Source organism: Salarias fasciatus, chromosome 6 (genome assembly GCF_902148845.1).
Source record: "Salarias fasciatus chromosome 6, fSalaFa1.1, whole genome shotgun sequence".
Taxonomy (NCBI): domain Eukaryota; kingdom Metazoa; phylum Chordata; class Actinopteri; order Blenniiformes; family Blenniidae; genus Salarias; species Salarias fasciatus.
Genome location: NC_043750.1, coordinates 36393245 through 36417707, shown reverse-complemented (window position 1 = coordinate 36417707; position 24463 = coordinate 36393245). Strand labels below are relative to the sequence as shown.

Genomic DNA, 24463 nt, shown 5'->3' with positions numbered 1-24463 from the left:
AGAAGTTATCACAGCAGCACCAAAATGCACAAAATGTATTAATTATGAATAATAACGAACAAAGGATGCTAAAATATAACATTTTTCAAAAGCAGATGCAAACAATAATTGCAATTTTAAATCTCACAATAAACAAACACATTCAGTACAATGAAAGGAGTTTGATTGAAGATGGAGCTAAGAAGTATCTTGCTGGTATATTTTTGTATTTATAATATCATTATCACTTGATGTTGTTTGTTTCATGACGTTTGGCGTCTCGCCGCAGCTGCTCTCGCGATATGTTGGGAATATCTCGCGAGAGCAGCAGCTTGTTTGGAATCCCGAAAGATGGCGGCGGTGCCTCCGGATGAGGCTAGCCTGCAGTCTCGCATCAGTAAGTCATCTTTCGTTTTCTTTGCCAGATTAAGTTTTTAACGTGGGGCGACAGTAGACGCGTAGCTAAGAGGGATTAAATCGCCATTTGTAATTTGCTGCTGTCGCTCTGGGCTTTTTTTTTTCCTGAGCCGTGATTTCTGTCCGTCAGCGCGAATGTCATCAAATGAGAAAAGTGTAGTTAAGAAACACACTCAAAACAGTCACGTTTCGTTTATTCTCTGAATTAAAGTCACCGATGGCACCGTGACTCATCTCTTACCACACACATGAGGCATTTCAATGAAGAAAATATCCTCCCAACCTCCAGGTGAATGCTAACAGAATCAAGGTGCTGGTTAGCTGCTGAGAGCTTCCCTGAAGACCAGGTGACGCCAGTCAGTCCGACACAAACCAGAAACCCAGGAACGCAGCAGTTCCTATTCTGCTCCAACAACAGACGCGGTCTCCACAGGAACCGAGCACTTTTCTGCCCTGTTTCCAGCCCCATATTCACCGCAGTCACGATCGGCTCCTTAACAGCAACAAGCCACAGCTGACAGTTTGCATATTAGCAAACAAACCAGAAGCTGCAGCTCGCTGTCAGGTATGACAGGTTTTTAAACAGGACAGATATACTGACAGCGCCCTACAATAGAACTTCTCAAATGGACCTATTAGTGAACATTTTCTTCCTATTAAAGTCAAGTAATTCAACATACATACACTGAATCTGATCTTCACAGATCAAGGAATCAAACTCCAATGTTTTGCCTTTTTTTTTCTCCCTGTTGCATTGATTCCCTCATCAGTGCAGCATCAAGTCCAGTCGATGAATAAGTCAATTAACCTTCATTTATAGATAACTTTTTATGTGCGTATCTTTCTTGGTCTCAGGACCAATTACTAACCCTAATCCTCATTACATTTTAGGAAACTGAGGGCTCTTTAGAGTACCAACCTTCTTCTTAAAGTACCCAAACTTTTACCATTTTTTGGCGATTGTACTCCCAACACAGCCTGAACAATTGCATACAAAAAAAAGGAACTTGAAACTTGTGACCACGAGCAGCCGGTTAGCTGCCAGCGCTCCAGGGGGTTCATGTCAGCTCAGTTCACCAGTCGTTCATACAGCAGTGGCAGAAAGTCGCCTGGTTTAGGCATTGTGAAGAGGAGCCAAGTCCTGCAGGAAAAAGAAATAAACGCGTCCATAAAACCTGTCAGAAGACACGAGCAGCTCTAAACCGTCCTGCTGGATGTGTTGTTGACTTTGGACTTTATAAAACCGAGTGCAGCAGATGAAACTCTACCTCGTGTTCACATTTCACACTTTGCTTAGTGGAGCTTTCGTTTTAAACCTCTGTCCACTGTCCCACCAAACCCAGCATTGATTTCTAAATGAAATGCTTCATTTACCATCATTTGAAAAGAGCACTTTGAACCCCTAAGCTATGTTTTTTTTTTTTCTTGCATACAGCAAGAGTGTTGTCTCCTTCAGCTGATGCTCCTTGGCCTTAGTTTGCGGTTGTAAAACTTCTCCAGCTTCTGGACAACTGTCGAGTGAAAAAAAAAAAAACTTTTTATATAAACAGATAAGTGGAATCTAATGCCCTCCCTCCGGGCTGCCACAGTTGATGTGGATGTTTTGGCACAGATTTTATGCTGCCTGCCAAGCGGAGGGATTAAGAGACCACCAGAACCAGTGGACGTCCGGTTTAAAGCTCGTTTCACCAACTTCCAGGCCACCAGCGCCCGATAATTCAATAACACAACCTTCTAAAGTAACTAACCATCACTAACACTTTTACGTGACACTCCAGTTTTCGCAGGTTAACTAGTATTGCTAAATTTTCACCCCCAAATAAATCCTGTTAAGCAAATGCAGAGTTTGATTGTGAATTTGTTTTTCCTGTGTGCAGACAAAGCGACAAATCCCCTGAACAAGGACACTGACTGGGATAATATCAAAGGATTTTGTGATCAGCTAAACAATGAACCAGAAGGGTGAGACGATAATGACGTTCATATCTGCCTCGTACATTTAACCATTTAATGTGACGCCGTCTGTGGATTTTGGATATTCTTCTTCAAACCTCCATAATTATGTGTCTATTAGTATTTTTCCAGTTTGCCATCAGTGTCATAAACTTTAAAATCCATCAGCATACTGTGAAAGTTGATGATTGTTTTGTTTTGATTCAGTCCTCAGCTTGCGACCAGACTTCTAGCCCACAAAATCCAGTCTCCTCAGGAATGGGAGGCAATTCAAGCACTACTGGTCAGAGCTTTTCCTGCAGCCATTCATTCAATATGTGACTGTATCATGTTGCTTTTAAGTTTAAAGGTCTGCGCTACAGTTTTCGTTGTCGGTGTGGTTGGGGTATAATTAGCAACCTTTGATCAATTCCCAGGTTCTGGAGACCTGCATGAAGAGCTGTGGGAAGCGATTTCACAATGAAGTGGGAAAGTTTCGCTTTCTCAATGAACTCATCAAGGTCGTCTCTCCCAAGGTAACAGCTGAGGCTCATGAGAAGGAGACTTTTTGTAGTTTAACCTTTGAAAAGTGCACCAGTGTTCCCGTAATGCCTTGCCTGTATCATACTTCTGTACTATTAGTTAAGTTACAACAGCTTGTGTCAAAGATCACTTCAATGTCACTGTTTGTTTAAGAATCATAGTAATTGATAACTCTGTTCTTTCTGTGCAGTATTTAGGAGCCCGGGCTCCCGAGCCAGTGAAGAAGAAGGTTTTAGAAATGATGTACAGCTGGACGCTGAAGCTGCCAGACGAGACCAAGATAGCAGACGCGTATCAAATGCTGAAAAAACAGGGTGAGCTCACCCGACGTGTTTCAGTTCAGAGACACACCTTCAAGCTAAAGATCCTCTCTATGTTCTCATCACTGCCAGATTCTCAGCTCCTCCCTAGATCTTCTTGAGATATTCAGATGATTCCCTGGACTGTCTATTTTAAGTATATTCAGTTCCCATATTTCAGTGTTGTTATTCTTCCTTTATTTTAACTTTTAGGTAGGAAGTGTCAGTTCTCTTTTTCAGGACAAACACGAGACTGATGATCAGTCATGCCTGCTTGAAAAAACACAGCAGTTTCCTCTCAGTTGTTGTCATAACTGTTGCCATAAGTTTCTTTGGTGAAAGTCCAAAAAGGTTCATTGGTCTTCCAAGTTTTAATCCAAAACAAAGGTTCTTTTCCAAAGACCAGGGAGGTATTTTGTTATTTACCTGACGGTTTCGGCAGCTGTCAGCTGCCTTCTTGTGACACTCTGAAGAAGACAGCTGACAGCTGCCGAAACCGTCAGGTAAATAACAAAATACCTCCCTGGTCTTTGGAAAAGAACCTTTGTTTTGGATTTCTTTGGTGAAGTCGGTTACTGGACCAGGACTGTCTGCGGTCTTTGATTAATGCAGCTGGTTTTTGATTTTGATGAAAATGTTCTTTCCTTTAAGTGAATGCTGATTGGAACAGCTTAGAGGATTGATAAAGTGATTATTGTTGATGGAAAGAAAAAAAAAAAAACCTCCTCACATCATGTGTGTTAGAGACAGCAGGACGTCCGATACGTGATCTATACCGCGTGAGAATATTTGAAACAAGCCGTGCTGTCAATAGACGTCCTTGTGTTTTTTTTTCCAGGCATTGTCAAGCAGGATCCGGTGCTTCCTGATGACAGGTCTCTGCTACCGGCTCCACCCAGAGCCAAATGTGCCATCTTTGAGGATGAGGAGAAATCAAAGGTGTGCATTATTGACGGTTCAGACGCACCAGCAACACCGGATCCCTTTCCAGAGGGATCCAGTTAATGTTAGATCCCCGCAGCAATATGAGCAAAGAAAAGGCTCCTGGGAACGATTTTGCCGTTTGGAAAGCTCTCTTCCTCCTTGCTTTCCTCTCCCTCTTATGTCTTATCCTGTTTTTGCAGATGCTGTCTCGTTTACTTAACAGTACCCACCCTGAAGATTTAAGAGCGGCAAACAAGCTCATCAAGGAAATGGTCCAAGAGGTGAGTCACTGCCTTTGTTCGCTCCACAGGATGTGCTCACACATGCATCTGGGATCGATTAGTGTTTGGATCAAGTACACGGCTTGTTTGTCACCCTCACACCGTGTTATTTTTTTGAGAGCCAAATACCATTACAATAAATATTAAAAGAAAAGCCTGTTTTCAACATTTGATTTCAGTTCATTATTGGATTTTATTTTCACCACAGTATCCATTTACAGTCTGACATAAGAACCGAACTTCCTGATATTTGAAATATAGATAGTTCATTCGGCATGTGATGAAGATTCTCCTTTCATAATAACTTCTCTGAGCTGTCAGGAAGTCAGACTCTTCAGAAACGTGAAATCCCGTGCGTGTTGTTGTTGTTGTTGCTGTTTCCAGGACCAGAAGCGGGTGGAGAAAGTTTCCAAGCGAGTGAACGCCATCCAGGAGGTGAAGGAGAGTGTGAGCCTGCTGAGCCAGCTGCTGGAGGGCTACAGCAAGGAGAGCTGCTCCCAGAGCAACCAGGAGCTCATTAAGGTTCGCCCAGCTCGGCACATTAAAGGCAGCCGCCGTAGAGCTCTCCACTCCTCTAACATCTCCCTAATTGCAGGATCTTTATCAGCGCTGTGAAAAGATGAGGCCCACGCTGTTCCGATTAGCCAGCGATACCGAGGACAGCGACGACGCTTTGGGTTCGTTTGAATTCCGCTCATTTTACAGACTCAGGGTGTGAATTGTTCAGTTTGAAAGATCTGTGTTGATTCTTCTTTTCACAGCGGACATCTTGGAGGCCAATGACAGCCTGACACAGGTCATCAATACATACAGACGGCTGGTAAAAGGCGAGGACGTGACAAAAGACGTGACGGCAGACCCCCCAGAGCCAGGTCTGTGTCTGAGTCTGGATTCATGCTGCAGCTCTCGCTCCTGGCGCTTCTGGTCCTGAATTCTTGGCCTCACCAGGTGGCGGCAGTTCGGCGCTGGTCGACCTGACCGGACTCCACCTGTCAGCCGGCACGGCGCCGTCCAGCCTCCAGCCTCAGAGTCAAAGCGTGGGCGTGAGCCTGCTGGACGACGAGCTCATGTCTCTGGGTAAGCAGGAGCCGCACATCTGGCGTGTGGACGCGGAGGTAGATCACCGAGCTGAACTGTTTTTAACAAGCCAAAACCCAGAAGTCAGCAGAGCGAGGTGGGCCCAGTCAGCACGGCTCACTTTCCACTCGTGAAAACGCAGCATCTGGTACCAACAGGAGAAACTCAACACATTCCTGGTTGTTTAGATCAGTTGGAAAACTTCAGCTGAGACTTGATCTCGAGTGGCCGAATAAGTTAAATGATGCCAATATAACTGGTTATATCATCGATCAATATTCCCTTTGTTTAATGCAAATTGGTGTGATTTGTTGTCTTTTCATGCAAACTGAACAAAACGTTAAACAGCCTCATGCTGTGAAATAATGTGCAATGTAAGAGAGAAAATTGAGCATGCATGTTTTTTTTTTTTTAATAAGAATTCATCGTCACAGTGTGACTCTGATGCTATTTGGTCATTTGATGCTGATCTCTCTGCTCGGGTCTCGGTGTGTTTATATTCTCTACTTTCCCTAAAACAAAGTAATCCCAAGTAAATAAATTCCAGATAACCATTATTTCTTGGAAAACAATTCCAGCCATTGTCTTGTTTGTAGTTTTCACCCCCTTGCATGCCCTGTGGCCTGAATCTGAACCTCCTCTCTGCTATTTTTACCCAGAGTTCATGTGCTTGAACCCCATGCAGTGAACTATATTCAGCCTTTATCAAACATTTGAAAATAATGGCTGACTTTTTGTGAACTTTCCTGTTTCTGATCTTTTAGGATTGAATGCAACGGAAAACTGTGACTCTCACAACACTTTTCAGGTGAGTAGTAGAATAACGCTATGGGGTGGCTCAGCTGGTCCATCGGTTCATCTTCCAGTCCAGAGGTTGTCAGTTTGATCTCGTTCAGAATGCCTCAACTCCATCCTCATCATGATGGCGACGTCTTGTTCAGCCTCTCCGTTAATTTCCTTCAGCCGTCAGACGGAGCCGAATCATCTGTACCGGCCGCGGTGCTGCGACCCGCAGTCCTCCCGACGGCACAGCCTCCACCAGCAGGGGGCGCCGCCGCGCCTCCTAAAGCCATGGAGGAGCTGGACCTGCTGGGTAAGACCCTGCTGCAGCAGTCTCTGCCTCCTGAGAGCCAGCAGGTCAAATGGTGAGTGACACACACGCCGGGGAGTCATGTGACAGGAAGCAGCGCGGCTGATACTGTTTTCTCTTCACACAGGGATAAACTTCAGCCTCAATCTAGAGTCAGTTTACGGGATCTGCAGACGAAGTCCACCACCGGCTCCGTTCCTGCTCCCCCTCCCGCCTCATCCAGCCAATCAGAGCAGCCCGACGCACTCCTCCGCTCCACCCCTCCGCTCGCCGCTGACCCGTACGACGCCATCTCTCTCTCTGACGTCGCCGTGCCTCTGGACTCCATCAAACCCAGTAAGCGGTGCCGGCTTGGCGTCCAGGTGAGAGAGCTCACAGCGCGTCAGAGTGACATCTCTGTGGCGTTTTCCCTCCAGGCAGCCTGTTACCGGTGACTGTGTTCGACAAACACAGCCTCCGGGTCCTGTTCACCTTCGCCCGCGACTGTCCGCCGTCTCGGCCGGACGTGCTGGTGGTGATCATCTCCATGCTGTCCTCGGCTCCCATTCCAGTCACCAACATCCGCTTCCAGGCCGCCGTGCCCAAAGTAGGTGCTTTTTTTATTTATTTATTTTCTCCTGCTATGAATAGAAACGACAGCAGTGGCGAGGCATATCTGCTTGCCGTGACCCAGACTGAAAATAGCCGTGTGTCCGTCCGTCCGTCCACGCGAGGCTCCGTCAGCTCGGGTTGAGGCTGACGTAAGAGGTTCGCTCAGCTGAGAGCGGTCTCACTCGATTGTCTGATGGTGAACGTGTGCCGTCCAGGTGATGAAGGTGAAGCTGCAGCCCCCCTCCAGCACTGAGCTCCCGGCCTTCAATCCCATCCTGCCTCCAGCCGCCGTCACACAGATCCTGCTGCTGGCCAACCCTCAGAAGGTACTCTTCACCTGCGGCAGGGAAAGAGAAGTTCCTGTTTTCCCGCAAATCAGATTTTTTATTTTTTTTTTAACCGAAATACGCAATGATGCCAAAATATTTCCTATATGTCAACATTGAGGGAGACTAATATGAGCAGGAAAAAGAAACACTGGACAGTATGTGAATATTGTCATGTCTCAGCAGGTGAAACACCGATTTTCTTCTTTATCTTCCAGGAAAAAGTTCGCCTGCGGTACAAACTGACATTTGACCTGGGGGATAAATCTCACGACGAGTCCGGCGACGTGGACCAGTTTCCCCCTCCGAACACCTGGGGGAGCCTCTAGCGGCGCCGAGCCGCCTTCCGGTCCTCCGGCCCGCTGCTTCCTTCACTTTCAGATCGAAGCGGTTCGGTTTCGGAAACACAGACAGAAGGAGTTGTGGGGAAACAGCTTCTACCTTGTGCCTTCCTTCACAGCCTTCCTGTCCTCATCCTACCACGTCCATGTTCCCCCCCCGAGCGCCGTCGCTTCCTTCTCTCCTTCAATCAGACCGTCGGAAACATTCAACCAAGTGACTTTGTGGAAAACAAGACGAGCCTTTTCAAACTGAATGTCTGGATTTGTCGGACTTGCGTTCTGCTGGTGGAGTCCCACGTCATGTGAATTACATGTAGGAGCTGGTGTCTGGTGTTTTTGGGTTTCCTCTCTCTGTCCCGGGCCGAGCTCCTCCACCCGTTTCTGAGGAGTTGCATGTTCTCCTGGTGCATGTGTGAGTTTTCTGGCAAAACAAAAACATGAGGTGAATCGGTGACTGTAAATCAGTGTGAACGTGTGTGTGTCTGTGTGTCGGGGTTGTTAAACCTGCCTCCATCCGTCGCCCGCCGGGGCGGAGTTGGATGAAGGGGTTGTGGACCAGTCTGTGTGTGAGTGCATGAGTTGCGGCGGCGGATCGATTCGCCCCTTCAAAGAGAAGCACAGGCGGTGTGAATTCATGAGCCAGCATCATCCACATCAGCCTGTTTTTACTGCTTTCCCTGCTGTGACGTGTCGGAAAGCCCCAAAAGCAAAGGGCACTCGGTCTTTGCCCGTTATTTTTTTTTTCTGCACTTTTTTGTTTACAAGAGATCTGCACACTTCTTTTTCTTGCAATGTTTCAGAATTTGGAGATTTTTCTTCTTCCCTTCACAGAAGCTATTCTTTCAAGCACTTGTTTATTTTTGTTGTAATTTTGCACATGAAATGATTCCATTTTTTTTTTTTTTTTTTAAACACATGGTGTTTGTTCTACTGTTGATCGACCCAAAGAGGGACCCGAGCTGGCATCGCTGACGTCTGGTGTGATTCTACCACATGTGCCTGAGATGAAAGGTTGGATTTCCCATCTGCTTTGTGCTTTTATTGTATGTATGTGAATGATTTCCAGGCCCTGAGCAGAAGACACCTGTGGAACAGAATCGCTCTTCACGTGATTATGTGAAGGTTCACGAATACAGAAATAAAATGAATTTGAAGGAAAAACAGGCACTGAAATACACGAGAAGCTCCATTGGTTCAGTTGTAAACTTGCATGAAAGCATATTAAAACTTCATTCCATATCAGTGAGCTGTGATATATTCTCCATCAATCAACTGATTTAATTTACCAGCTGCTGCTCTGTAAGGAAAACAGGACTGACTGAAGCAATAATTAAAAGAAAATTGTTGATGCAGTTTGTAGATAATGACCACCTGGCCTGCCCTCTTTTATTTCCTGTAGATAAACCAGCACTGAGGAAGATTCAAAGCACATTTTAATTAGATGATTCCCTCAGATAACCTGCTAATGAGCATGCCAGCTTCAGGTCCTAAAGAAGGGAACCTGAAACACACACCAGCTGCATCAACATTTTCCTTTCACTGCCTTTCAGTTGAAACTTCAGATTAATTTCATCCAGCTCTGCACAAACCTGCATGCAAACAATCCCCTGGACGTCTGAAGGAGGCTGTACTGCAGCTACAGGGGGGCGCTTCATGACATTTAGAAAGAAATAATGTGTCAATGTAAACTGAATTACAGCTTTCGAAGCCTCAAACAAACAGCAGCAGCTGTAATGGAGAGGAAGACGGTTTATGAATAGCACAGATGTATTTCTGAAGAAGGGAAGACCGTTTCTATTTGTGATCCGACTGTAAATAATAGAGTCGTGCCATTAAGCGTATTTACTGATGGAAACAACGTGTACATACTGCTGGGTACAAACTGAGAATGTACTAAAAATATGTATTTAAAGCAAATAAAGTGATTTGTACAGGGAATTCCCCTGATGTATGAACTGAATTCACGCATGACAAAGCAGAGCAAGTTGTCTTTAGTTGGTTTATTTAAGAAATCACCGTAAAAAGAAGGGACTGAATGAGAGAGGAAACACTTTGATGGGATGTTAAGAGCAGTTCCTACTTGGGACGGGACAGGAAAAGGTAAAGCATGCATGAAAAGGGATCTACAGCAATACTCCCTCGTTCTTGATTGGTACGAAAACTCCAGGACGGAAGAGTCAACGAGATTCACCTGAACAGAGTGAACACAATAATCTGTAAGTTTGAAAAAGAAAGCGGAGGAGGACATGAATCTGGAATGTGACCTATGAAAAAAAAAAAAAAATCAATTTTCCTTAATATAAAGCAAACGCCACAGTCTGACGTGGTGAGCTAAAGGAAACAGTGACACAGCTGACCGGTTATAGAGTGGACGGACGCACAACGGACAAATCCGGTGTTGGGTTGGAATGAAAAGCCCAGAAGCGTGTTCCTCTGCACATGGCCCAACTGTGACAAATCAAGTTTTTTTTATTTTATTTTATTTCACATGTTGAGTGTAGAAAAATACAAACTAATTAAAAAAAAAAAAAAAACAAAACACTGATATAAGCATTTTTTAAACCACCTGCTTATTGAGGACGATGGAAGTTTAAAAAAAAAAAAAAAAAGGTAGAGTGGAAGCTTGAGTGGGTCGGAGGGAGCTGTTCTACTTCCCTGGAGGAGGCGGCGGAGGCGGCGAGGCGAAGGCGTACGCCGGCTGCCCGATGAAGCTCATGAGGGGGGGCTGCGAGGGGGCGAACTGCTGAGCCATGAGAGGCTGCGGCGCTCCTGACGGAGGAGGAGGAGGAGGAGGAAGAGCCGGGCCAAACTGATCCTGACCTCCTCCTCCTGCTCCTGCTGCTGCTGATCCTCCAGACTGGCCGCTGCCGCGGGAGTTGAAGCCCCCGCCGTAGCTCTGGTACTGATCCGAGCCGTCGCGGCTCCTGTCCCGGTAGGAGGACGAGGACCCGGAGGAGGAGCGGTCTCCGTTGCGGCCGTCGCGGTTGAAGCCGCTGCGGCCGCCGCCGCCGCCGCCGCCGCCGCCGCCGGTCCGCATGCGCCGGTCACACTCGTCCTGATACATCAGGTTGGGGTTGCTGGAGCTGCTGTTGCGGTAACGCATCCTTCCTCCTCCTGAGGGACAACAGACGAAACGCCGTCAGGGGCGCCGCGATAACGCCAGACGACATCAGGAAGTCGAACCGCTCTCCTTACCGCCGCCTCCGCGGCCGGAGTCCACCAGCTGGAGCAGCTTGGGATTGATGGCCTGCCGCGCCTCCTCCAGCACCCGGACCAGGTCCCGGGCCTGGCGCAGGTTCCCCGGGGTGAAGAAGGTGTAGGCGGTGCCCTTGTTGGTGCTGCGGGCCGTGCGTCCGATGCGATGGACGTAGTCCTCCGAGGAGTTGGGGTAGTCGTAGTTGATGACGAACTTGACGTCTTCCACATCTTTTGGACGAAGAGCAAATCATTTTAGAGCAGAGGGGAAATGGAACAAGCTTCTAAAAACAAACAAAAAATAAAAGCACTGATTTAAACGACACTTTTCACTTTAATATATTACAAAAAGATCAACAACAGAGAGAATCACTTACCTGCCGTGTGAGACTCGGTGTGAAAATCCACACATCCAGAGATCACTTTAGCTCAACACCATTATTTCTCAGTAATAACTGAGCTACAGAGTCTCAGGGTCACATCATAAATAATGAGCACGGGCGTGGGTAGTAAACCACGGCTGTAACCGCCACACCAACGTGTCTGTTTCTCATTACAGAAGACGGGGCCTCTGACAGCACTGCTGATCAATAAGTCTCCCACCTCCCCTCCGTCATGGCAGAGGGAAGCCGTTTGCGACTCAAACTGCTACAAAGGAATGGCTGGATGCATGGTGAGACAAAGGGGTGGTGATGTACTTACCCCTTTGGTGCTGTGCTTAAAAGGTAGTCGGTCCCCCCTGATCTGTCCTGGTTCATACGGAGGGGCTGAGGGAGAGGGAGACGGGATTCGTCCCACACACCAGCAACGCCGGACGGGAGCAGAACCTCAAGAGAGCCACGCACGTCGGCCGGTTCTGTTGCTCTCTCGCCGCATTGCAGGACCCTCCTCAGACCCTGGCCAGGACTGGATCCAGACGAGCCCGTCTAACTCTCTCTGCCCTGTGTGTCTGCCGTTCGGGACGGAGCGACGGGGGCAGACATACAGGAACCTCAGGCTGCTCCCAAGGAAGGCTCGCTGGATTTACAAACTCTGACTTTACCGGGCAGGGGGGATCACGTTTAAGAGGGTCGTTAAATCCCTCCAAAATTAACCAAGCTTCTATGTTTCTATGTGAATGAGGGGGCAGAGACAGCAGCGCAGACTGTTACAGCTGCCGTGTGCTGCCAAACCCTGAGAGGAGAAGAGGGGAAAAGAGAACAAGGATACAGTCATGGGGATTTTGGCAAGTTAAGACACTTTACTTATCCCCCCTTCTCACCAAGAACAAAGTCTAATGTTAGCACCATCATCAGTCAGGTCGTGCTGACAGCAGAAAGGAGACACGAGAAGCGGTGCGCGGGAGCGTGCGCCCCACGCAGCCCTCCTCTCAGGCAGCGTGCCAAAGAGCCCCGAGTGAAGGAAGCTTTTCAACCGCAGTAACAAGAAACAGACGATAAACCCGGCGGAGCAGAAGGCCTGCAGCCTCCGTCCTTCACACGGTCAGCTTAGAGCAACATCCAGTTACACAGAGAGCGCCGATCTGCTTCATTTAACTACGTTCTACCCGATTATCACCAAAATATCATGACGATCTGCAGCACAACATACCTGCACAGAACCTGAATTCTGCAATTTATTGAGTCAAAACTGTAAGATCTGTCTCATATGAGCTCAGTAACTATGCTGATTATTATGAAATAATGTTCAAAATATTTATTCCGGTACTCAGCAATTTAGAAAGAATCAAAGGCGAGACCATAACTTTGTGGGTTTATGCAGCAATCCAAAAATGCATGATCAGACATACCCAGACCGCGAGAAGCCACATCCGTAGCAATGAGGATGGGCGCTTTACCGCTCCGAAACTCTGTGGGAAGAAATGAAAAGCTTTAAGTGGAAATAAAAAAAAAAACCTGATATACTGAGCTACAAATGATGCAGTTGACAAGTAAATGTAGATTTATAGGAGGAGTAGATGAAACTGTTTAACCAGCAAGTATTTGAGAACTTGTAGAGAGATGCATCATGTTGATGTGTACATCTTGTTAGTGGTTTTTAGTATATAAACTACATTTCATGTCTTCATAATAATATTTTTCCATCAGGTTGTTTTCTTCGATTCGGGTCAATACGGTATTAGATGAGATGTATTCTCACCTGTAAGGACCCAGTCTCTTTCTGGCTGGCTCTTGTCTCCATGGATACACATCGCTGGCCAACTAGATTAAACAAAACAGCAAGAACATTGAGTCAGAAGGATTAATGTCATCTGAAGTGACCGTAAAATCCAGAGGTACGGTAATACGTGAGGGAAGGACTGAGTCCTCACCCATCGCGCCTCATTCTCCTGGTGAGGTCGTCACATCGTTTCTTGGTCTCTACAAAGATGATGGTTTTGTTCTCCTTCTCAGCCATTATCTCCTCCATCAGCTGAAGGAGTCTGTCGACAGGGGAAAAGGTTCTCATGTGATCTCAGCTGTGTGTGGAGTACTGATCTACTGTTTGGGGTGTCGGCCACAGCCGTTAGCGGTGTACGCTTCCACCGGGTGGCCTTACTTGTTGTCCTTTTCGTTCTCCATGCAGACGTCCACTATCTGCAGGATGTTGTGGTTGGCACTGAGCTCCAGAGCGCCGACGTTGATCTGAACATACTCTCGCAGGAAATCCTCTGCAAGCTGCCGAACCTCCTTCGGCCAGGTGGCGCTCCACATCAGAGTCTGCCTGTCAGGCTGGAAAACAAAGTCAGGACAGAACCAAGCTAAAAAGGTGCTTTCGCTGAGAAACTCTGAACTATCACAGCGGCAGAGCGTTGGCCCTACCCTGATCTGGTCCACGATCTTGCGGATCTGCGGCTCAAAGCCCATGTCCAGCATGCGGTCCGCCTCGTCCAGCACCAGGTAGGTGCAGCGGCGCAGGTTGGTCTTTCCCGACTCCAAGAAGTCAATGAGTCGACCAGGTGTGGCGATGCAAATCTCAACTCCTGCAGCCACAAACAGTCACAGTGCCAAGAGAAGAACACCTCAAACATGTTTACTGGGTCCTCAGACAGAACAACACTCATGACTCTCTGAATTAGTGTTCAATACAATTTCTGCCCAAGCAGCAGTAGTGCATAGCAATAACGTCAAGACAGAAGAGGTTTTCTATTTGGGATTAACAAAATAATGTAGTCGATGTAAAATTAACTCTTGCATGTACTCACTTATTGATAATTACACTCACCTCGTTCAAGGTCACGGATCTGCGGCCCTTTTGGCGCCCCTCCATACACACAGGTGCTCTTGATACGAGACGACTTGCCGTATTCGTAGGCAACTTGCTGGACTTGCTGGGCGAGCTCTCTGGTTGGAGCGAGCACCAGACACTGAGGAGTGAAGAACGAGTGAGGTTCCAGGGACTGATCGCAAACCCCCGTCAATAAAATGATGAGAAAGTTTGTACTTACAATCGGACCGTCTCCCCTCTCCAGATAGGGCTGGTGGTTGATGTGTACGATAGCAGGAAGAAGATACTGTCAGAGGAAAAAGGAGATTAAAAAAAAAAGTTAAATACATTTTTCCATGAACAGAATTCTTGTCTACTTCTTTTTGTCATATTTCATATATTTGGTGTATTTACACTTCAACCTGAAGACGTGAAATGTTGATAACAAGCAGGATGTTAGAAGTAAAATACATACTGATAGTGTCTTTCCTGAACCCGTCTGTGCTATTCCCACCAAGTCCTTTCCGCTCAGAGCCACGGGGAAACCTTGTGCCTGGATCGCTGTGGGTTCCTTAAAGTTCTGCTGCATCAGCACGTCAATCACATACTCTGAAACGACCAACGCGGCAGTTACTCACTGTTCTCAGTCAGAATATCTTCTTTAGGCAATCCCACAATTCAGAGAGAGAAATAATGTGTTGTGATCAAAAGGCTGTGCAGAGGTTTGTTGACTGACGTGGAAATTGAGCCTGGTGAAAAGCGGTGACAGGCTTCGGACAGCCGGAGCCTCTGATGGTGATCTCCCTCTTCCTGCGATACTCTTCTACATCAAACTGGGTTTGACAACAAAAAAGAAAGAAAGAAAAAAAACACAGGTTGAAAGAAACATTTCTACTCTTTGAAAACCTCTGAAACTTAAAAAAAAAGTTAAAAGACGGCACGGCATCATGCAAGCCTGAGATAAACCGCGACTTACAACACTTATGTTGACAGTATGTGAAGGGGAAGAAAGAGCAGCTGTAACCTGGCTCATGTGTTGGACTTCGAGGTGTTCGGTGTAGAAGTTCTTCTCAAATTTTGGCAGCTCGTCCAAGTTCCACTTCTTCTTGCGTAGCCGATCTCCTGGATTCCCAAACTTCATTGGTGGCGGTCCGCCACGGCCGCTCATGGCTCCAAACCGTGGCCTGAAATATGAGATTTGCCAGATTACCACGAGATCACTTTACATGTTTGTATTCATGAGTGGCTGCTGTGTTAATGCATCACTTCATCTGGGAGAGGCCTTTCTGTGGTGAGTTTACCAAAGCTCTTTAACCTCTGCTTTAGTCCACCAAAATAATTAAAAAAATACAATTTCTGGGATAAGGTGAAACAATTTGATTTCACAACAAACACCTTTTATTTTCAAAATTTATTTTACTGTTTTCGATTACATCAACTTCTTTTTTTCCAGATTGCATCTCCTCGGAGGTAATTGTCACTAATAGTTTCGTGATATTTGCAAAACTATTTTTCAGACCAAACAGCTAATAGAGAATTATATCAAAAATGTTAAATAAAGTTCTTAAATACAGCATTAAAGCTAAAGTGCACATTATATATACAGTTATAGAGGGATGATAAACAGAAAGAAAAACAAACAATAGACCTGTAATAGAATTCACGCTTCATATCTACAGGATAACATACCGATAGTTCGATTAAACAGTGAATATAACTTATTTATGGTGTATCGATCAACTTATTTGGTGTTTAAGGGCTTTGTTTTATAGCCTTGTTCATTAGCTAACACGCCCGTCCGATGTGAATCGCTTCAAACTGTTTTTAGGCGTTCATGTTGCAGTTTGCTAACCTCGCCTAATCAGATAAGGGCTTGGAACAGATTCCTTGATATTGACAGGTTTAAAAAACGACCCCGCGGTGGAGATGTAAGTGTGCGTTGTTTCCAGGCCAGAACAAAAACAAATACCTGTCCCGTCCTCTGTCTCTGTCTCTGTCTCCATAGGAAGAACCTCCTCTCATGGTGCGGCCGTTGAGAAACGCAGCTTTACTTTCTAATTGCGATTTGCTTCCGCGAAATGATACGATGCGTTTGCGAAATAGAAATCTGTCGAGCTGTATGAAAATAACTCAATAAAGAAGGTTTTAGTAAACAATTGCTGTATGCGTCACGTAACGCTCGGGTCGCCCTGTGGCTCCGCCCTTTTTACCGACGTAAGGAAGACGCAGCTGCGTAGGGACGGCCGGGTCATTACGTACACAAAAACACGCAACGAGCAATGGTGAATACAACCCGTGTAACAGCGTGTTTATAGTTGCTCTGTTTAACAATAGTATCACAGAATTAAAATAATTCAGAAAATTAAAAACACTCCATAAAATGATAAAAACGAACACACAACCACCCATATCGCAAAAATAGAGGATTTAAAATGTGATATTGATGTTCTGTGGAGCACCAGCAGGTGGCGCCAGACGGGATTACTTTTCATTAACAGTGAAGCGAAGAAGAAGAAGAAGAGTTGTCCCGGAAGTGGAGTGGAGGATTCAGTGTCTCATCATGAGATAACGAACTGTACAAATATGAAGAAACTGTTCCTTAAAGGAGCAGGATAACCAGCCCACGGACATGCCTTTGTTCATCCAGAACAGAGAAGTTGACCGCATAAGATCAACGGCGGAACTATACGACAGAAATCCACATTTACAGGTTTGATTCCTCGTTGTGTGGCTAAGTTTAGCTTAGCCGTCAGGGACACTTTCATTTCATTTAATCAGTCGACTATTAATCGTTGGGTTTTCATACCTAATTGGTTAGTTTAACTAACTAGAAATTGCCTCAAAATGAAAACGTCAAAACACAACACACTTAAATCATTTAATTGGTGGGAAACAATTAGAAACAGAATTAACTACAAGAAGAATAAATCCACTGAAAACCAAAATACCCATGATCTTTATCCCCCATTTCAATACTATTAGATGAGGTTATAATATAGATTTGTGTGTGATTGTCTGTATATTGTGTCATCATGTGAAAAGATGGAGAGAAATAAATACACTGATAAGGAGAGTCTGTAACCCTGAGTTTAGACTAGAGGTGTCAAACATAAGGCTCGGAAGCCAAAACTGACCCGCCAGAGGCTGAAATTTGAGCCCACCAAGCAAATTGTAAAAAAATTCATGCCCACGACCGTCTTAGAGCCATTTTTTGACCTCTTTAGTGCGTTTTTGGGTAACATGAAGCACATTATAATGTGACACGCCTGTAAAATAAGCCATTTTTCTCTCGCCACACAGGAATATGCCAGAGCGTTTCGCTCTAAGAAATGTGTTGATGTCGATCCAAAGTGCCTCCTGTATGTCCAACAAAGAGAGTTTGCTGCAACGACTCCAGCAGACAGTGAGTAAAACTACATTATTGATGAGCAGCATCACAGCATGACAAGGCCTTGGCAGTAGGACTGTTAATAAAGATACCATAATGAAACGTTAGATTTGGCCTGTGGAATATAGTAAATATAAATAAATCAAAATATAAGTAGGATAGCAAGTTGATTCTTATGATACATAAACTTCTTTAAACAGATCCTGAAACTTTAAATGTGATATTAAATGGTGCAGATGTTGTCAGTAAGCATGAAGCCATGCATCAGCGACAGAAGCTTCTCTGGGCTGTATTCCAGCTGTCCTGTGATCAAGATTCATTTTGTGCATGATTCGGTTTCACCACAAAGAGTTGCATTCAGCCGTTGCACGCTACTTTTGTCCATCTTTAGAATGAAAGGTTTGGGCTTGCAAGAGTAACGTCTCTGGTTTGTTTCAGATTATGTTTCGGTCATCGGATCAGAAGATGCGACCACCTGTCATATGGTTGTGCTGCGACACACTGGTAAAATTCCCATGAGTGGAGGAATGTTGTGTCAAGATTGACTGTGTATAAAGATGGAAAAAAAAATATCTGAAGGCTTTGCTGTTTTTATCTCGCTTTCGTAGGAACTGGAGCTGTTTGTATTGCTCACTGTGACGGTTCAAGCACCTCTTCTGAAGTCCCTCAGTTTGTAAAAGCAGTCAAATCACTCAGTGATGCCTGCAAGGAGGGCAGGTACAACACACACACACACACACACACACACACACACACACACACACGCAAAAGTGTCATCTTCAGCTCTTCTTTTCTTTCCATGATGTAGACTTGAGCTTCATCTGGTTGGAGGATTCAACGATGAGTCAAAAATGTCGCATAACCTCAGCCTTAACATTCTGGGTATGGTTTGAACGTTACTTCAGTTTTTGCTGTAATATGAAAAAGAGGCAGACATTTTTTTAATGCATACGTCATTTCTACAGCAGCGTTCCAAAACCAGGAAGAGGATATTCATCTGGAAACATGCTGCACCACAGGTAACCATGAGATGTCTGAGACACTGATTAACATGAAGAAATCCTCCCCCAGTCAACCTTTCATCTGACTCACCTTCATCTGTTTTAGAAATGAATGACGTTCTTGTTGACGGAATTCATAAACCCATAATATATGGAATAGGTGAGTGATCAATCTGCTGTTAACAGGGAAATGCTGTTTGTTGTTCAACTGATGGTACATGGCATCTTTGTCTATTTGTGTAGGTGTCAAAGTTGAAACTGGTGAAGTGTTCCCCGCATCCTTCACTTTCAAAGGTCCTGCAGAGAACCTGCGATCAGCACGAACCTTTACTGGGGGAGAGGTAGGAACTGAAGAATGTACAGAACTATGAAGACTCTTTTCTGATCAAACATAAAGAGAATAAATCTAATAAATTGCTTTAATATATAGTCTGATTATTGAATTAAGTTACTTTGTTTTCATTGATTTTTTCAGCTTCTCATTCAGATATGTTCCCTATTGATTCAGAAGACAGTCTCATCTCCGACAGACAATAAGAAAGCTAGATTTGAATACTTTCATTCAAATATCTGTTTGCTCTTCTTGCAGATGGCTGAAATATATGAACCAAACAAGGGGATTGTTAAAATTGGCCCATGCTCGTGGCCACCACAGCCACAGCTTGTCCACTGGTTGTCACAAAGTGATGCCAAAATTTTAAAGGTAAATGTATTCTTTATTCTTAATTGTCCATCCATTTTCAACCACTTATCTGGGACTGAGTTGCAGGGGCAGCAGACGAAGCAGGGATGCCCACTTTTCCCTGACCCCAGGCACTTCCTCCAGCAGTTGTAGGGGGGATTCTAAGACGTTCCTCGGCCAGCTGAGAGGCGAAGTCTCTCCAGTGTGCCCTAGGTCTTCCTAGGTCTTCAAAGGTGACATTCCATGTTCCTAGAGCTGGTCTCTGTGTCCGGGGATAGGGTTGTCGGGCATCCTGCCATCTGCTGCCCCCCAATCCACACTGCACCTGCTTTGAGTCCAGCAGAGGATGACCCCACGTTGTCCCTTTGAGCGGAGCCTGGCTGGGCCCCGCGGGCAAAGGCCCGGCCACCAGGCCCATCCGGGGTGGGGCCCCGGCTGTGCCACACCAGGCAACGCATCGGCCTTGGATTTATTTCCTTTCGTAGAGGGCTTCTGAAAGTTGCTTTTTTGTATTTGCAAAATGGCATGTTTTGGGGGAGTAAAGAGTATACTGGTGCGTTCGCCCTCTTCTTTCAGTTTCTCCAGCAGATCGTGTGCCTCCATCTTATTCTGCCTCATCCACTGTCACACCAGTCCTCTCCATGTCCACCGTCTCTCCTCGGCACATGTTCAAACCTTCTCAATCCAGGCTTTGACTCTGGCGTTTCTCTTTGTGTGCAGTACCTGTCCACGTCTCCCATGGCAGAACCGCCGCACTTTGTCCAGCATATGAAGTCCACCATTCAGTTCGTTCTGGACCACCCCAACCCTGACAGTCTGTTCCCGGGGGGCCAACCACAGCTCTACCGCAAGGCGGAGACCGGGGACTGGAAGCGGGTCGCCCCGTCGTGAAGCCCCCCACTCAACCTTAAGCACTGTGACCTTTTCACCTGCTGTAATTTTTTTAAAATGATTTTCTTTCCACTTGTGTCTTAACACGACGCCCATTATCAGCTGGACCATGCAATATCTCCAGGCGAGTTTGGGATCCAACATATTTCTCCTTTATTGTGGGGAAACAAAATCTACAGATGACACTTCCTGCTTTGGTGTGATGATCTGAGGTTACTGTCCAGATTCGGTTGACTTATGTTGGACTCAAGTGGATCTTTTTATTCAGTTTGAGCCTTTTTTTTTTTTTAAATACAAAATAAGATTATAGTACAGAGTATAGATGATATTGTCCTTCAGTTCTCAGTTACTTTGGAACAAGTTTTTCAAAAAATTGAATTAAAAAAAAACTTACAAGTTTAAATAGCAAATAAAGTGTAAGTTTAATTCATCTTTAAAACAAGTTTCTGAAATATGATCAAATATTTATGGTTTAAAAAGTGGTACTGAGCAATTTTGAAGAAGTATAAATCTATTTCGGCACTTTATTGTAAACATAATTCTCTGTGGTTGAAGTTTTTTCTGTTCATTTGTAAAATGCACCTTCCTGGTGACAGTGCATTCTTTATTTTAAGCAGCCATATGGCTCTGAATGTGTATCTTTTTAACTGCATGTGATTTGTGATTTTTTTTCAACAAGTTACATCAACTCAACAGTGACTGAAACAAAAGTGAATTACGCAATTTTGAATTGGTGGGAGGAAAAATGGCCTTTTAATGAGTTTCTTTTACTTGAGAGTTTTAACATTCATTGTAACTAGTGAACATAGTTTACCTGTTGCAAAATAAATGTAAATGCTCAAATCTGTTTTGAAATGACTATTGTCTGACTGAATGAGGTATAAAAAAGAAAAAGATGACCGAGTTACTGTTTATTTCTCCAGTATTAACATTTACGTCCCATAATATGAAAGTGATGAGGAAATCTGGCATATTGCTTTGAGATTATTTTAGCAGTTCAGTGTGGTTTAAGCCTCATCAGAGAGGCTCACCTTCCCACACCTTTTCAATCTAATGATATGTTAACTTTTGAAGAAATGGTTTTAGGGAGATCATATACATCTATAGAGTAGTGGCCACACTACTTCATAGAAATGTACTGTTTCAGACAAATTCAGTCATTAAGGTCCCTTCTGGGGGATTTATGGCAGTGTGAGGGTTATTATATTTGGAACTCACATCGCTGGTTTATGTTTAGGGGCCTGATACTGACGATTAGAGGTCGACCGATATGGGTTTTTTGGGGGCCGATGCCGAAGTTTTCCAAATTTGGGCAGCCGATGGCGATATGCATAGCCGATTTTTCCAATTTGATATTTAGGCTGATTTTTTAATAAAAATATATATATTTATCACATTTTTGTGAAATGCAGCAATTTCTGGGCAACTAAAAGAAATCTATTACAACAAGTAGTGTCCAGTCCTCTGAACATTTATTCAGCTTTCAAAACAATGAAATATGTTGTCTGAGTAAACACACAATGTAACAAGCAGTAGTAAAAATTCACACTCTTCTTAAAGTGTCAAAAAAGAAATTTTAACTTTAATGTAATTTGAACAAAAGCAGTCAGAAACAAGGCTGTAAAAAAAGCCATACATACAAATAAAAACATAACTCCGGTCATGCATTATGTGGAGGAATTTTCGGGTGGCTAATACATGCTTCAGAAAAAGCCCCATGACTGATTATTTACCCTTTTATTTACTCTCGCCATTTCCTCCTTTTTACTTTGTTCTGTTGTTAACTACAGTAGTGGTGTGTTTTCACCAACAGGGTTGAACACGCACAAGTAAAGTCAGCTCAGACCACTCTAATCTCTTACTGCTAAAACTTATCACAAAGTAGCATTTGAAGTTAACAATATGCAGGGTTTCTGCCAGACCTTTTCAGTCCGGGCGCCCTGCCCACGCTAAATTGTGCAGCGACCGGACAACGGAGTAAAAGAAGAAAAAAGTAACTCTCCGACGGTCGAACACGGCAGTTAGCAGCGTTAGCACCGCGGCACGACGCGCTCCCCAACTTTTTTTTCTGCAGTAAACACTGATAAGCTGCAGACTGGAGAGCCATAGAGCCACAAAAATGTTCAACAAATCCATTCTTCATTGCAGATGCAACAGATGCAGGCTTTTCCCACAGCTTGGATTCCACCGGGCACGCTCCGCTCTGACGTAACTGAATGCAGCAGCGTGCCACAGGGGTCCTTTCTTGAGCGGCAGCTTTAGCTGCCCGCACATGTGCCTGATCAAAAATTGCGTCATTTTATACAACGGATCAAAAATCGGCTTTTTAAAAGAAAATACGGCCGATGGCCGATGGAGAAAAATGTCCAAATATCGGCCTAATATATCGGCCGGCCGATAAATCGGTCGACCTCTACTGATGATCCTCAATTATATGGGTAATTGTTCTTCACCTTACGTGAGCTGCATACAGAGGTCTACATGGAAGCAGATTTCAGTTTAGTTTTGGACCTAATTCTTGAGTGGTGTTCTCAGAAAACCAGCTCTCAAACACAGAGTGTTTTATATTTAAGAGAAGAGATGTTACAACTAGGGCTTGTGGCTCTGAATGTTTGCACATTAAATGAAGATACTACGCATTTCGGTCTCCCATCCACAATAGTTCTACTTGTGTGGATTTAACAGAGATTCCCTCCTCCAAGATCCAGGAAGTCACTTCTTGTGAGAACTTGGAAAGGACCTAATCAGAACATGCTGCTTTAATACTTTATGCAGCTCTCAGCGTTTCCTTGGTTTTCTGCATTATGCATGTTTAAATTTGGAAATTCCAATTACACTGACAATACTACAATATTAAAAGTTAAGATTGGTTCATTTGTAATGGTAAAAATCACCTCAGAGTATTTGAAAGTCCTTTTGACATATGCTAATCAGTAAATATTACTACTGTGGAATATAAACTGTTTCTCCATTTAAAAGGTGAATGACCCTGTTTTTACTGAGTCTGTGATCTAAATGTAATTATTATTACACTGTAATCCTATTCATGAAAACAGCAGAATATTTTAATGTCAATAAGTTAAATTTGAAATATTCAATTTCTAGAGGAAACCTGCTCCTGACTGAAGAACAACCTGAGCCTAGATCAGAACCAGAGTTTAATTTTTATTGACCGTCAAACTTTGAGTCCCAAATCCTGTCGTCTGGCTGCTCTCATCAAAATGAATGGGGAGTATATGGTGTAGAGTATTTGCAGTCACGTGACCCGGGGGTTGGCAACCGGAGGACCGCCGCCATATTGGAGTGAAAACAACCAGTGATACGCGGTTTCATTACATGCAGTAGTGCGCGTTCGTGTTCTTTCACGTTGAAAATGTCGACTGATAAGGAGAGTAGGGATGTTGTTGTGTTGTCAGATCAAGTGAACAATCTTGACGTAACACACAAAGACCGGTACCAGGAGAAACTACGGATTTCAGGCTGCAGCAGGACCTGTACTTAATGCCAGCCGCCTGTTCCAGCAATGCACAGCTGAGACTCAAGAACCTCGCGACCTGGAGTACGCGGACATTTAGTGCATAGGTCTTCTAAGTGTTAAACTCCAGGCCATTATGGAATTGTTCATCACGGAAGTCATTTAACCCGAAGCCTGTACCGGATCCAGCAGCTGTCTGCTCCACTTCAACGAGTGTAAAAAGCGTCTAAAATGCTGTGATGATGATTTCTTTCAATTGTGTCTCAAACAAAAAGCCTTAATCTCACTAACTGAATGCTCCAGCTGCACTTTGATGACCGAGTGCTTGTTTTATAACAACTTTAAAATCCAGATGCAACAATTCGACACGCCCCCCCCTCACCCGCACCTCCAGACACAAAACGCTACACAACATAAGATCCGTTTGCTACATCGCAACATATTGGATATTATATGAAACTACAAAATCTACACTTTAAGATGACACCAGGTAGAACATTCTCTGAGCCGACCAGCTCCCGTCAGCGGCAAAACAACGCGAAAACCGATCATCACATTTCACAGCCAGGACCTCAGATCGCATGTTTCTCACACACTTCTTCGCCAAATCTCAAAGCTGTTCACACCAAACACAACATATTTTATTTTCTTACCATTTTGCGGTCATTTTCCCATCTATTCACGCTCTCCTCTGACCAAAATTAGCCACATAATCCTTCAGAATAGTGAAAGAGCGTCATACGCCTGAATGTTTGTTTTCACTCCAACATGGCGGCGACTACCCGACGTGCATTGCGAGGCCGGGTGTGAGCCGTCAGCTGCAAATACTCTGAATACTGAATGGT

General features: G+C 44.7%; 3 protein-coding genes across 4 annotated transcripts; 2 read left to right on the top strand and 1 right to left on the bottom strand.

Annotated features, from left to right (window-relative positions):
* The first annotated feature begins 315 nt into the window (after positions 1-315).
* LOC115389893 (ADP-ribosylation factor-binding protein GGA1-like) lies at positions 316-9780 on the top strand. The gene is made up of 17 exons (XM_030093462.1): positions 316-376; positions 2274-2358; positions 2557-2632; positions 2766-2864; positions 3062-3185; positions 4009-4109; positions 4295-4375; positions 4760-4897; positions 4971-5052; positions 5137-5247; positions 5324-5452; positions 6217-6260; positions 6416-6597; positions 6670-6878; positions 6959-7128; positions 7349-7459; positions 7678-9780. Exons 1-17 carry the CDS (start codon positions 331-333, stop codon positions 7786-7788), a joined length of 1899 nt encoding a protein of 632 aa, XP_029949322.1. The 5' UTR covers positions 316-330; the 3' UTR covers positions 7789-9780.
* On the bottom strand, positions 9781-16389 carry LOC115389892 (probable ATP-dependent RNA helicase DDX17). Of its 2 annotated transcripts, none has more exons than XM_030093461.1 (13): positions 16358-16389; positions 15206-15365; positions 14918-15014; positions 14657-14790; positions 14423-14488; positions 14200-14341; positions 13797-13957; positions 13534-13706; positions 13307-13417; positions 13135-13196; positions 12785-12844; positions 10996-11226; positions 9781-10914 (listed from the first exon to the last, which is right to left on the bottom strand). In XM_030093461.1, the coding sequence occupies exons 2-13, from the start codon at positions 15347-15349 to the stop codon at positions 10448-10450; spliced, it is 1848 nt and encodes a 615-aa protein (XP_029949321.1). In that variant the 5' UTR covers positions 15350-15365; positions 16358-16389; the 3' UTR covers positions 9781-10447. The 2 variants fall into 2 exon arrangements, with proteins under 2 accessions (XP_029949321.1, XP_029949320.1); XM_030093460.1 differs by having other exon boundaries at positions 16151-16385.
* A 298-nt stretch (positions 16390-16687) lies between these two features.
* On the top strand, positions 16688-20996 carry LOC115390269 (protein N-terminal asparagine amidohydrolase-like). The gene is made up of 10 exons (XM_030094066.1): positions 16688-16891; positions 17482-17584; positions 18008-18073; positions 18178-18286; positions 18378-18451; positions 18535-18588; positions 18677-18730; positions 18814-18911; positions 19160-19273; positions 19973-20996. Exons 1-10 carry the CDS (start codon positions 16811-16813, stop codon positions 20141-20143), a joined length of 924 nt encoding a protein of 307 aa, XP_029949926.1. The 5' UTR covers positions 16688-16810; the 3' UTR covers positions 20144-20996.
* The last annotated feature ends 3467 nt before the right edge of the window (positions 20997-24463 follow it).

What these genes read in the sequence shown, in the direction of transcription:
- LOC115389893 (XM_030093462.1), top strand. Translation starts at nt 331, where the DNA reads ATGGCGGCGGTGCCTCCGGATGAGGCTAGCCTGCAGTCTCGCATCA. An exon ending in TCAAATGCTGAAAAAACAGG is followed by an intron (nt 3,186 to 4,008) that starts GTGAGCTCACCC and finishes TTTTTTTTCCAG; the next exon opens with GCATTGTCAAGCAGGATCCG. An exon ending in TCTGGACTCCATCAAACCCA is followed by an intron (nt 6,879 to 6,958) that starts GTAAGCGGTGCC and finishes TTTTCCCTCCAG; the next exon opens with GCAGCCTGTTACCGGTGACT.
- LOC115389892 (XM_030093460.1), bottom strand. Translation starts at nt 16,203, where the DNA reads ATGAGAGGAGGTTCTTCCTATGGAGACAGAGACAGAGACAGAGGACGG. An exon ending in GAGAACGAAAAGGACAACAA is followed by an intron (nt 13,418 to 13,533) that starts GTAAGGCCACCC and finishes CCCTGTCGACAG; the next exon opens with ACTCCTTCAGCTGATGGAGG. An exon ending in AAGAGACTGGGTCCTTACAG is followed by an intron (nt 12,845 to 13,134) that starts GTGAGAATACAT and finishes TTCTTCCCACAG; the next exon opens with AGTTTCGGAGCGGTAAAGCG.
- LOC115390269 (XM_030094066.1), top strand. Translation starts at nt 16,811, where the DNA reads ATGCCTTTGTTCATCCAGAACAGAGAAGTTGACCGCATAAGATCAACG. An exon ending in TGCAACGACTCCAGCAGACA is followed by an intron (nt 17,585 to 18,007) that starts GTGAGTAAAACT and finishes GGTTTGTTTCAG; the next exon opens with ATTATGTTTCGGTCATCGGA. An exon ending in GGTTGTGCTGCGACACACTG is followed by an intron (nt 18,074 to 18,177) that starts GTAAAATTCCCA and finishes TCGCTTTCGTAG; the next exon opens with GAACTGGAGCTGTTTGTATT.